Consider the following 12,622-nt stretch of genomic DNA (forward strand, 5'->3'; position numbering starts at 1 on the left):
TGTTACAGATGTTCAAAGTTGTTAAGTATTTAGATAACTAACAGATTTTAATAGTACTCTATTACAACTGAATATATTTTTAAGATATCATGGTTTAATGATATTTGTAACTTCTATGTCCCCCTGAAAATGAAATGTATAGCATTATATTGTGTTATTTTGTCACATTTTAATTCAAAACTAATTTTAAAATTATACATAAAATACTTACTGATGCGCGTATAATTCATTGTATAGAAAAGTATCATACTTATAACAGCAACTTGATACACTGGACTCATGTTTGCCTTTCTAGGTTGTATATATTTCAAATTCCAACGCCAATAAGCTGTAATTTTATAATTCATTTTTTTAAATACTTATTACACTGCAGAAAAAACTGATTTTTATTTTTGCTCCATGTTAAATCATATTTAACGAAAGCAATGAAGTAATCGCTTTTCCAAATGTATTTAAATGCATAAAAATTATTTCATTTTTTCTAATAATATTATCACACATTTTACTAAAATGCGCTAAGTTATAACGAAAGTGTTATGTAATTTTTAAGTTTGGTAAGGGCATTTTACTTGATAAAATATATACCTCGGGAAAATAACCCTAATAATTTTCCAAGTCCTTTTTCACGTCGCCAAAGCCATGCTGGTAATTCACGAATTTTGACATCGCCAAATGGTGTATCAGCTATAAAAATACATAAATTTTATTGTCATAAATTCACTTACAATTAAATGAATACTCGCGGTATAACTTACGTGTGCCGTAATATCGAGAAGGATCGAATGGACCGTGCTTTGTTGGATCATATCCTTTCGGATAATTGCCCAGTTTGTCCCACTGAAGTATAGAAGATATCATTGACGATATTGGGTGCGACATTTTGCTACAATTAAATTGCTTGTTCAGAAAATTGTAGCGAATGTGTCTCCAGAAACGATAAAATACTGTCGTCTATCGATTATTCCGGACACATGATGCACAATTTAAAAAAATGAAAATCCCTAGTTAAGTGGGCTACAGTACCATAGAGAATTTTGCACTAGTGATTTAAAAATTTTGATTGGTAACTATATCTTATAATTTAAAACCCGTAGTTTGTCGAGTACATGTTTATGTTTAATAATTTACATTGATTTAAAAAGTGCAATTTACTCTATGGAACAACTTATTGCAATATATATTTATACCAACATTAGTAACGTTTGATGATTTATATCTTGTGGTTTTTGAATTTTTGTGGGAAAAATGTCAAGTACAGACAATGTAAGGCAATAATTATTTATTTTCAAATAAAACATTCAGTATCTTCCAACTAAAACGAAATGACAAATAACATGTACAGAAATTATATTTCATTGGAAATTGTTCAATACTACGTACTGCTGATTAATCTTAAACTGTAATATTAAATTTATAATTAAATTCGTACATACAGTATTCGTATTACTGCGATTATAAAAATTTCGATAACAAAGAATCAAGGGACAATTCAGCAATACACACCTTAAACGATATTATTAATTATTATAATTAAGTTATTAAATTCGTATCTGGTACTTAACAAGTATTTAAGCCGTACACACGAATACTAAAAATAATAATATTTTTATATCTTCGTCTTCTATCTAAGCGTATCGAATTTTCAATTGAAAGTATAGAAGTAAGGCTACAATTACGTGTAAGGTAGTTCGTATTTTTGTGCTCGTTGTTGATAATGTTGCTTTTTACGATTTCTAACCTTATTACTATCACTAGCCTCTAGTGGTCACTTATTCCTTTATATTTTCGCAGTACAAAGGTTGCTCGTTTGTCGTCTCCTTACATGCATAGAAAGTTAGAAATTTCGCGATTGCTTTGAATTCAATCAATATTCGATTCGAGGATTTCGCGTTTCACGCAGAGTACTGCGTTCTTATTAGCTTTCAAGCTGAACGTAAATCAATTTCCAAGGCTGAGGTGATAATGAAGCTTAACGAACAGCAGCACTGTAACTATTGGAAGTCAGCTGTTTAGAGGTTTCTGCTTTAATCCGTAAAAGGATGTCGAACATAGCAGGCAACTATGCGAATTAACTTTAACTTTGTTTCGTTCGTGTATATTATAATACTTTCGTAAAATATTTACTGTGTCATATTCTAAACAATTCAAACGAAAGAAAACTTATCACTACGAATATATTTAATTATTGTATAGGCAATAGGTATAAGAAAGATGTTGGAATTTCGTATTACAAACAATTACTAACTTTTCTGGCACTCATAATCGTTCGAAATAAGTACGAGTAGTGTTGTATCCCAAACAGCGTATTAAATTGAAAAATCGAATGTATATGTTTTTCAAGAAGTCGTCGGAATCTTGAAAGAGGAATCGTTAAAAATAGTTCTCCTTTTTTTTTTTTCAATTCTATTCGTCATGGATGTATGTTAACACGTGGAATATGTTCGAATGATTCTCTTGAAAAATTGTAACAAAATCGATTCTATTGTTCAAACATAAAAGTTTGACTCTACCTTTTCTTCTTCTTTCCTCGTACATTTCACAAGAAACTCACATTTACCGCGCTCTTTCTATCGGTATTAAAATGAGCGCGGACCTCTTACAAAGTAAAATCATGGATGTACTGAAATTCTTCTCGATTCTATCAATTGCCAACATTTCTTTACAATAAAATTCCTATAAATTTCAACAGTCATTCTCCTTAACATCATGCAGCGTTTCGATTCAATACACTTTCCCCACTTCGTGAAAATCTCTCTGTAGTCCTACATGAACTGGAACGCGTCTACACGGAAGCAAAAACCTCTTGTTCCATTTCGTGCAGCATATTGTATAATCGTGTCTTCAAATTGTCCGGCACCGCAGCACGTGGCAAATGCTCGATGTCACCGGCTGGATTTGCGCATTGTCGTAAAAGAACCGCCAGTGTGCTGGTGGTATGCTCCGACATGAGTAGTCCAGGAATTATGATAGTTCCTGAGAGGGTCCAGCCGAGAAATATCTTCTCGCACACGACCTGAAATTTTATAAACGTTCGTTAATAAATTTGCATGGAAGAATAAAGCGTGACATTGATACGTTAAGTTTTTGTTTCATTCTGTTTAGTTTGTTTAATTTGTTGAAAATAGATATACTTATTTATACTAATTTCTGTTCTTTTGCAGTTGAAGATACGTAGCGGAGAAATTTTGAATTATCTGGTAAATGAACGTTGTCACAAGCCTTGAGATTCGATTAATTCGTAGAATTACAAGGGAAAAAGAGGAGGTATTGGTTGATCGCTCTCCCTGATTTTAATTTCTACGTGTATCGCGAAACGGTAATTCTGCAGCATCACATTTCTGGCAAGAGTAATATCTTCCCATTGACCTTAATTTTCAGGTCCGGTTAATTCATAATCCGGCCAATCTATCTCTGAATAATTGGAAGTTCACCGTGAGTAATTTTCACGAGGCAGGCAATTGTAGCTAATTCGCAGAAACTTAACACTTCAATTTTAAATGTTATCCTAAGCAATTAGAGAAGTACGTCTCTGTAGAGAGGAAGAGGAATAATACCGCGGTGTTGGTGCAGCAACATTTTATCGGGTGCCTAACTATAACCACAGAGATAAAGTTACTCAAAAAATGGACGATCTTCCAATTACTCAGAACAGTGCATCAGAAACCTTATACGATGCAGCGTATAATCTCTTGGATCTATACTTCACGCCGATCGACTCCTCTTCTTACACACAGCCGTTTCTATTCAATTTCGAATTTCGCTAAAATACGAAACTTCGCCTTTCAATGTCCTAATCATTTTCAGATGAACGAGCAAGATTCCACTTCCTTCGTCGTAGATGTTCAACGAGAGAAACACAAGTGATTCGGAAAATTACTTGTAGATTGTTGTTGGCGACAGGTGACTCGCATCGTTTGTTCTTGGAACAGAAGGATCTACAGTCGAAGTAGTCGCAGTCCTCATGTTTCTCACAGCTCTTCCTGTCAGCCGTGATACGGCTGATAATCGTTTTAGGAAACACCGCGTCCAGGTCGAGGAACTTGAGTTTCTGTCCGCCGAGGGGCAAACCGAAATGGTTTATCTTCACGTCGCACAGATGAATTGGCTCGGGGAAGTTGGTGTCGAGTTCCTCGAGCAGGTCCAGAATCATCACGGCCAGCTTCAATCGTTTCGCCCATTCTGGCTTCGAATCGGATAGAGCGAGGATTGTCGTCGGTGTTTCAATAGGTCGGACGTACTCGACAGCGTAGAAGGTTCCGCATGTGCCAATCAACTGTGGAAAAATGTCCCTGTCCTCGTACAGGATGCTCATCAAGTACTCGTTCTCCTGCAACAGCGGCCACAGATTTTCCATCTCGAGCTGTCGCCTACTGGGCTCGGTCTCGACGCGATGCGTACGAAGTCGCGCCAGCCTCTCTAATTGATGCTGCGACAGCGTCACGTTCAGCTTGCTAACGACCAGATCTTTGATCATGGTGTTGAAGTCTGTCTCGGATGGGAAATGCTTTGCGCCGGCCACATCCGTCCAGAACAACGACTCGAACTCCTCCGCCGGTGTCTTCGTTCTGAAATCGAAACCCGTAGGGATTTTTTGAAATTGTGTTTCGTTCGTTTAAGTGACGACTCGTGACATGTCGAATAGGGTTTGTTTGAATTAGAATGACTGGTTGATTTTTCATATTTTTTTTTTTTTTTGTTGAGGGAATGTGAGGATCTTTGATTGCGGTTGGATGAAGGGATAGTTTGGTACTAAGAGGTATTAGGATTCGGAAGTGTGTTATTGGCTTTTTCAAATTTTGAAATTAATAACTGTTGGAAGTAATTTTTCAGTTGTCGGGGAATGTATGTTGGTCATTTTCTAATGTTTCAAAGTTTTGTAGAATTGAACATATTTTTGCGATTGTTTTGCACAGTATTTCGGGAATTATCGAATATCTGAGAATTTCTTAAAATTGGAAGTAATTTCTCATAGTATTTTAAGAATTTCCCAATTTTAAGTCATTTCTTGGAATATTTTAAGAACTTTCCAGTTTTATTTAATTTCTCGTAGTATTTTAAGAATTCCTCGAGTTTAAGTAATTTCTCATAGTATTCTAAGAATTCCCAAATTTTATTTAATTCCTCATAGTATTCGAAGAATTTTCCCAATTCTCGAAAATTTTTCCGAATTAGACGCAACATTGTAACTTCTGTCTACGTAATATAATGTTTTAGGAGAAAGGATAATGAACCTTGAAGCCTTGAACACAAGTCGAGTTGTCTCCCAGTGGGCCGAAAACACCGCTTCTTTGCCGGCATGCAGCGTTTCGCATGCAAGCGAGTGAATCCCTCTTTCTGCGCATAGCGGGTCGCAGAGAATTCCTATTGCAGTCCCTTTTTTGTGCGTGCTGCACTGAAATGAAAATTATGATCAGGTACCGTAAGAGTAACGTTCACATCGTAAAAGTTTGGTACAAGGGATGCGATCGAATTATCACAAACTTCTCTTCCCTCTCTGAAATTCTGACAGTTTTTATAACGTGTTCTTATTGCACGGCTTCTTAATACTATACGATGTTCTCTTTCTCATTCTTTATTTTTCTTTGATTTACAGTATTTTTACGAGCATCCTTTCGGCAAGGGAGTTACGTAAAACGTCAAACTGAGACAGGGAACTTTTAAAGCAGTTTTACGACACAGGGCGAAACGTCTAGCGAATCAGACCTCGCCACTTTCCAAGTAACGTCCTTTAAAATATTATTTATTGCACATTTATTATTTGCATCATACTTGCTGGTAGTTCGTCATTACGTTTAACAATATATTGCTTTAATGCATGTAAAGTATTGGTGAAAATGTGTTAGAAACCACCTTTTCTTCTATGTTCAACATGTTTACCTACTTCTTTTCAGTTCAACATATTTAAAGGTTTGTATTTTAATCTGCTTGAAAATATTGAGCTACTATTTACGTCATTTTTATTATTCGTGAATACAATTTACGAATAATCGAGGCTGCATCAAATTTGTCTGCTCTCATAAAGAGATTTTACAGTTAAACATCTAATTGATTGATTCTAAGATCCTGCAAATTTTACTTAAACGTTTCACCTCGTCAATTGAAATTTTCCTATTTAATCGTCGAAACGATCTCTCGAGAGTTGCACAGTGATCCGGAAATACTCCGAACGAGTACCGATATCTCGTGCAATCCGAACTGACATCGTTACAAAAGGAGAAGGAAAAAAGCAAATCTCCCTTCTATCTCGTTACCTGCGATTTTACATTCGAATAAAATTCCCTGTACACGTGAAACAGATTGCTAAAGAAGAGAAGCTATTGCCATGGAAAAGCTGTTTCTCTAAAAGAATACATAAAATGGTTGGGCGCAACGCGTGTTGTCTTCTGTTCCTCAATGAAATCGAACAACTTTCATTCAGGATGCTAGCACTCGCCTCGATGTGACAGATATTCGAATTGGCCAGAGGCTGATCCGTGGCTGAGTGTAAAAGTCACACGGTTTAAGAGATAGTCTAGCCGCGAAAAGCGTCTCGGTTAGGTTTAAGCACCGTATAAGTTTCTCTTCTTACGTTCGTCGCGAACGCGAGAAAACGGATTCCCGCGCGTTTAGAATCTACACCTACGAGAGACGTTACGTTCTTCGTTATGTATTTCGTTCTAGAACCCGTTCTAGAATGAAGTAAGGTTATTGTGAGAATTCAAGGGGCATCCATAAACAGAATGAAGGGATATCGAGAGACTTTGGCCAGGTAATGGGTTAGTCTTCTCTTTCAGCCACGTATACACGTGATATACAGGGTGGGTTGACGTGGCTGGGTATTTTGACCCTTTCGTTGCGGCTGATTTTGGTACGTAGGGCGCGTGGCAGATGCGGATGTTCCATTAGGGCGGTAAAGTGTTTTCTTTTGGTCGTTTTAAAATTTGTTTTATCGAGGATTAAGGGGGAACTTTGATTTTAACTGGAGGAAAAATTAAGGTGAAAGTGTGCCAAAAGGCAAAAATATTTGAAACGCCTATAGGCGCCAAGGTCACAGCGCGAGCGAAGCTTCGAAGCGTCTTTAGGTTCTGATAGCAATGAAAGGATTAAGAATTTCTTTGTTTTTCTTTTTTAAATTGCTGAAACAGTGTATTCAGGGAGACGTTTTTCATTTATTGGAGTCAATTGAAACATTTTTAGCCAATTTTGTATGTTGAATTTTGAAGTAATGTTCCATAAGTGTCATAGAATAATGTGATTGTATATTTGGAATAGAAGTATCAACAGAAAAAGATATACTTATAGGTGTGCTATTAAAAAAGCATGGCATCTGTGTCAAAAATGAAACAGTTTCAAAATATAGATTTGTCTTTGGAGAGAAATTAGTGAAAGTAATAATAACTTGCGAAGTTTAGTGCACTTAACAAAAGTTGAGTCGATGAGAATTACATGTATGATGGCAAAAGAAAAAAGAAAATTGCATTCATAGAATTTACATTTTTACAGTGTTTGAAATAGGCGACAATAATATTTTCAAATCACAGTGATTTACTTTCCTTTCACGAGTACGATATTTATTTATTTTTTTTTTGCACGCCGTTGATAATTGACGTTTTCCACGTTTGCACACCCTATATATACGCGTGCAATACAAGAAGGCGCGATAAATTGTCCATTCACAAACGAACTTTCAAGGCATTTGCAACACTGCTCGACGTAAACGAAGGTTACTACGGGAACTCGTTTATGAACGACAGCGTGATTGATGGTAATATCACCGAATATCTGTTTTACCATGATATGATCAATTATACGTGTGATCGGGAATATTAACTTCGTACGTTCATCAGAGATTCGATTACATTGATTTGACAGTTCACCTGGTAGACCATTAAACGTGTTTGGCAGAGTCTTTATTCAGTCACTCGCAAAATTTCATTCAGTTACGACACTTTGTGCTGTTTTTATATTTTAAACATACGTACAATGTCGAAGAATTCTAAAAATTTCCTAATTAGTATTTTAAGTAAAATATTTGAAAATATCGATTTCTCTTTTTTAAGAGAAACTAGTAAGAGCGATATTTAAAGCATAATTAATATTAGTACGTGTAGTTAAACTTTGATTGTTATTTTTATTCTAAACCATAAAAATTGAGGAGATAAAAAAATCTCGTTAAAATGGGAATTTTAATTTTCGTTATTACGAATAGCCTGCAAACGAAGTTAAAAGGAAATTAAAGTATAAAATAATTAAATACCGATAATCATGGAATCTGTTCAGTCAATCTATACTATTCACTTAATACCAACATCGTTATCATCTTACACAACTTCTCAAAAAGGAAAAAAATTTGTACGTTTCGCGATCTCTCCTCCACATTCACGCGTACTACTTTTCACCTCCTACTTCAAGCTCACAGAGAAAGAAGCGCTAATCCTTATCGTCGTCCCACATTCACGAGTACGACACCACTCGAGGAACGCGCGACTGGAAGAAGACTCTCGTTCGCCGTGTGTTAAAACGAATTATTACAGAACCACCGACGAAGCACCTATAGATCACTTGCGTTGCACGCATCTTTGAGATGTAGGTTAAAAAGGAGGGTGAAACAAAAGGTGGTTTTAATTAAAATAAAAGTAATTTCGTGGGTGGGATATAACCTGCAAAGTTGTGTCGTCGAAATTTCGTACGTTCGATCGGTAGGATATTCTTTGCATCGAGCCAGAATGAGAGCAATAAAAGTGAATTATTCTCATGCCGCGTGGGCGGTGCTTGCGTTACGTACAGGCACGCGTGTATTCGCACACGTAGCCCGCGGTCTCGCGTGCGTGCAATGCTCGTCTGGATCCTTACGTACTGTAGAGAGACTGTGCACGCGATATTTTTAGTCGACGTGACCGCCATGATGAGAGAGGGTTTTCTCGAGTAGAGGCGGAGACCCCCATAACATGCGTGTCACGTGCCTTTATGCACCGTAACGTCCGTGTAACTTATCGGATGTGCTTTTCGAAAGCCATCGCTTTTATCCGGGCCACGTTTAGTATCTGTCGAACAGTTGGTCGAAGTTGCACGTCTTTCTCGCGGGATTTCTGATGTAGCAAAATAACCGGAGGAAACGTTAAGGTTAGCTTTGTCCCCAGGCATAATTGGCGGTAGTTACGATTAAGTTAGGTTAGGTTAGGTATCTCGGGAGTTTCGTGAAATTCTTTTCTGTCAAAGAGCCCCTTGAATGCCACTGGAGGAAATCACGAACGATTCCTTGGGGAATTTTTCGTGGAATTCTTTTTAGATGGACTTGAATATTTTATTTAGTATTTTAAATGGTAAAAATGTTAATAAAGCGATTTGTAAGATAAGTTTGTGTCGAACTTGAAGTTTTTTGTTATTTATTATAGGTGGAGAATGTTTTTGTAGGTATCAAGGTTGAAAATATGAATTTTGTCTGAATAGCTTGAAAGATTCCATCAGAATGTTGAGATTAAAAAGTAAATTTAGTATAGCTAGTTCGTGTTGACTATCTCGAGCGACCTTAAGTGATTCGTAGTGATTCATGATACATTCGTTTGAAGATATATCAATGTTGCAAAACAAAATACGGTTGTTGAGCGTGTAATATCGCAGAGCTTAAATTACTCAGTAATGTGTACGATTAGAGTTTTTATTATATCATATTAATTTATTTGTAGTATTTGTTCAATGTTGCAAGGGGAACAACACTAAGCCAGAGATAATTTAGTAAGAGAAGTGTCCAGTGGCATTTTTTCGTGACCTCGCGTGCGTTGGATAATGTATTACGTAAACGGTTCCGTTCTTAATATTCCAGCACGACAGTGCTGGTTTGAATGTAATGAGTAGTGACACTAAGCTTAGCATTCGATGCTTCGTCACATTGATGCAACAAATTGAATTTATAACCACGTTCGAGGAATTTTTTCTACAGCCAAGGAATGTTAATCCACTCATAATCAGCCAATTATTCGGTCGTAGAAAGTTGTGAACGATCTTAGCAGGTGTACGACACATTCTGAATGGTAAAATTATATGCAAAGTGCAAGTAAATAAGTGAGATTTTGAAGTTTCTTAAAAGGTATTAATATTGATCGTAAGAAGAGAATAACTGAACGCAATTGATATTGTCAGATTAACCGGCACTGCAAACGAACTTTGATATCTTTGGAAGGCAGATAATATTAAATTCCATTGCAACTATATGAGGAAAACGTTAATCCACTTATAGCAAGTATATACATACAAATCCCTTAAGTTCTACTCAGGTGTGAAATTTGTCAAAGGATCGTATTAGCTGCACAAAGAACGGATTAAACTGCTGGCAAATTGTAATAGAGTCGAAGAATTTTTCAACGTTGAATGAAACTGACGATATTTCGTAATTGCAAACGCTTTGTACGAGAATATTGGAAGAGCGAGCAAATGCATTCTTCATTACGACATGCGACATTAAACACAGAATAAAACGTTATTCCACTGTACAATTTCAATTGTTTCCCATAAAAATTCTGAATAAAGAACAAGAAGATTCCGCAGATTATTTCCACCATTCGTTAGGAATTTGACAGGCCGGAAGAATTTCCTTTTGCAACAGCCTATTTACAGAAAATTCCCAGAAAACGAGGCACAGTCACGGTAAAGTAAATAGACGAATCTGCAGAGGACGTTACCCCCTCTGCCGAAGCGACTGGCGGAAAAGACCGAAAATCTACGTTGTTTCAGCATGGTGTGCGCACATAGACTCAGGATCGGTCACGAAGTTGCTCTATGTGAAGTAGTCAGACTACGCCTACTTGTGCAACGATCTTGTGGGTAGGATACTGTATGAATGTACTAGCGATCGACAGGCATAAGAGTGAGAACTATGCTTCGAAGTAGGCACGTACTGGAAAAAGTAACCGATATACGATGGTACGAAACGTCTCGCGAACGTACCAACACATGCTTATTATCTACGAGCCTACAACTCCCACCACTACCGTTATTCCCCACTCTATTTACGAATTTTCGACGTCACTTGCTTCGGCCACTGCTCCCGGCTTTGCTCGGAGAAACAAGGAGCGCTTTTGCTCCTGAAACGGCTGCCTGAGCGTCTGAGGTATGTCATAGACGCTTTACGGCGGACGTATAGAAGACGAGCAAGAACAGCAACATAAACACAGATGCATGTACGCACCACAGTTTGGTTTCGAGTTTCGTAGGTATGTACACGCGTGAATTTGGCACAGTACCGTGGCTCAGTCCGTTTTGTGCACGCTGTAAAGGCGCGTGCGTGCCCGTCTCAACGTCCCCTTTCTCTACCCACGTTTGGTTTTCACCCCTAGCGCGGTCTGTGTGTACGCGCCTCTAACATGCTGTCTCTCGTTGTGTGTCGTGTGACAGTGTCGAGATTCTGTGGTTGCCTGTGTTAACGTTCAAAAGGACTCACCACGTTGGATACGTGCCGCCAAGCCTCGAGGTTCGTGCACATAATACCCCAGTGAAGGAGTAGATAGATGACGAGGAGAAAAGTCGAGAAGAGGAACAGCGTGATCACTCTGTAGTGGTACATGAAACCGGGTAGTCGTCGGACGTTCATGATTCGTGGACTTCTTCTGCCTCGGGTGAATCGACGAATATTTATTACCAAGGAGACGACAAGTTCCCCCTTTTTTTTTATTTTGTTTCTTTTTTGCTTCGTTTAACAGAATCCGCGTTGCGTGGTTGTTCACTCCTTTAATGCTCGTTTCTTACCAACCGAATCGTCGTCGACGTCCGCGACGGCGCATCGTGAGGGCGCCTTGTGCTTAATCTCCTCGCGATCTGTTCATCCGCTTGATTTCTCGTGTTTTGTCTCGACGACGCGATCGTCGGCCGACCGGTGCCGTACGCTTGTGGCAATGCGGCATAATCTGCGGCACATGCGAGCGTCGCGACGCCGCGCCTCTCGCGGCGGATCTCCCCGATAGTGTCTGTTGCGCAGGTCCGCATGCATTTAGAACCGTCTACGGAAAAATTCGAATTTCGCTCGATCGCTATTCGCACGGCGCCCTTTCGTGAACGATCGTTTCGTACAGCCGGTGATTTAACATGCACAAAAGAGATAGAGAAGGAGAGAGAAAGGGAGTGGGGGAAGGGTAAGTGAGAGTAGAGGTTAGATTGGCGAAGAGGTTATTTCATAAATGACTTCAATTCGATGGTTTTAATTTGAGGTTAATATAAATTCTTTGACGATATATGTAGTTTGTATTGCTGTGAAAGTAGGCTGTTTTCTTGTATCGTTTGTTTGTTTGTTTGTACAGATTTTGTGGAAAGATTCATTCAAGTGTTACTTCAGGTTGTTCGACATACTGTGAGTCACGAAAATATTTGAACAGTAAAGAGTACGTTTGACCAACGCTGTGTATCTTTGTTTATTATGGAGGGACTGAACTCGAATTTGTTTTTAACGATAAGGTATTTGTTGTGTTTTACTAATGTGTACAATTGACTCAGCTAATTTGAAATAATTAAACAATATTAAATGTTAAATGAGATAAATCATAACCAATTTTCGGGTTACAAAGATATTTGGACATATTCTGTTTCTCAGTTTATTTACAAATATTACTTGACAAATTTCGAAGGCACTTCTGTGTCGAATGTTTTCAAACAC

At 37.9% G+C, this 12,622-nt stretch overlaps 2 protein-coding genes across 2 annotated transcripts; both read right to left on the reverse strand.

The window, feature by feature from the left end:
• Nucleotides 1–94: 94 nt before the first annotated feature.
• On the reverse strand, nucleotides 95–970 carry LOC108573174 (putative ATP synthase subunit f, mitochondrial). Its single transcript, XM_017935563.1, has 4 exons — nucleotides 756–970; nucleotides 586–684; nucleotides 212–328; nucleotides 95–123 (listed from the first exon to the last, which is right to left on the reverse strand). Exons 1-4 carry the CDS (start codon nucleotides 877–879, stop codon nucleotides 95–97), a joined length of 369 nt encoding a protein of 122 aa, XP_017791052.1. The 5' UTR covers nucleotides 880–970.
• Nucleotides 971–2,782: 1,812 nt separating this feature from the next.
• Nucleotides 2,783–11,866, reverse strand: LOC108573175 (protein FAM69C). The gene is made up of 4 exons (XM_017935564.1): nucleotides 11,417–11,866; nucleotides 5,232–5,392; nucleotides 3,878–4,565; nucleotides 2,783–3,013 (listed from the first exon to the last, which is right to left on the reverse strand). The coding sequence occupies exons 1-4, from the start codon at nucleotides 11,564–11,566 to the stop codon at nucleotides 2,783–2,785; spliced, it is 1,230 nt and encodes a 409-aa protein (XP_017791053.1). The 5' UTR covers nucleotides 11,567–11,866.
• Nucleotides 11,867–12,622: the final 756 nt, after the last annotated feature.

The sequence above is a fragment of the Habropoda laboriosa genome, unplaced genomic scaffold (genome assembly GCF_001263275.1).
Source record: "Habropoda laboriosa isolate 0110345459 unplaced genomic scaffold, ASM126327v1 scaffold124, whole genome shotgun sequence".
Lineage (NCBI taxonomy): Eukaryota > Metazoa > Arthropoda > Insecta > Hymenoptera > Apidae > Habropoda > Habropoda laboriosa.

Coding starts and splice junctions, on each gene's coding strand:
- LOC108573174 (XM_017935563.1), bottom strand. CDS start 879: ATGTCGCACCCAATATCGTCAATGATATCTTCTATACTTCAGTGGGAC. Junction 685..755: donor TTCTCGATATTACGGCACAC/GTAAGTTATACC, acceptor GTATTTTTATAG/CTGATACACCATTTGGCGAT. Junction 124..211: donor AATGAATTATACGCGCATCA/GTAAGTATTTTA, acceptor TTTCATTTTCAG/GGGGACATAGAAGTTACAAA.
- LOC108573175 (XM_017935564.1), bottom strand. CDS start 11,566: ATGAACGTCCGACGACTACCCGGTTTCATGTACCACTACAGAGTGATC. Junction 5,393..11,416: donor GGCGGCACGTATCCAACGTG/GTGAGTCCTTTT, acceptor TTTTCATTTCAG/TGCAGCACGCACAAAAAAGG. Junction 3,014..3,877: donor TCGCCAACAACAATCTACAA/GTAATTTTCCGA, acceptor ATAAAATTTCAG/GTCGTGTGCGAGAAGATATT.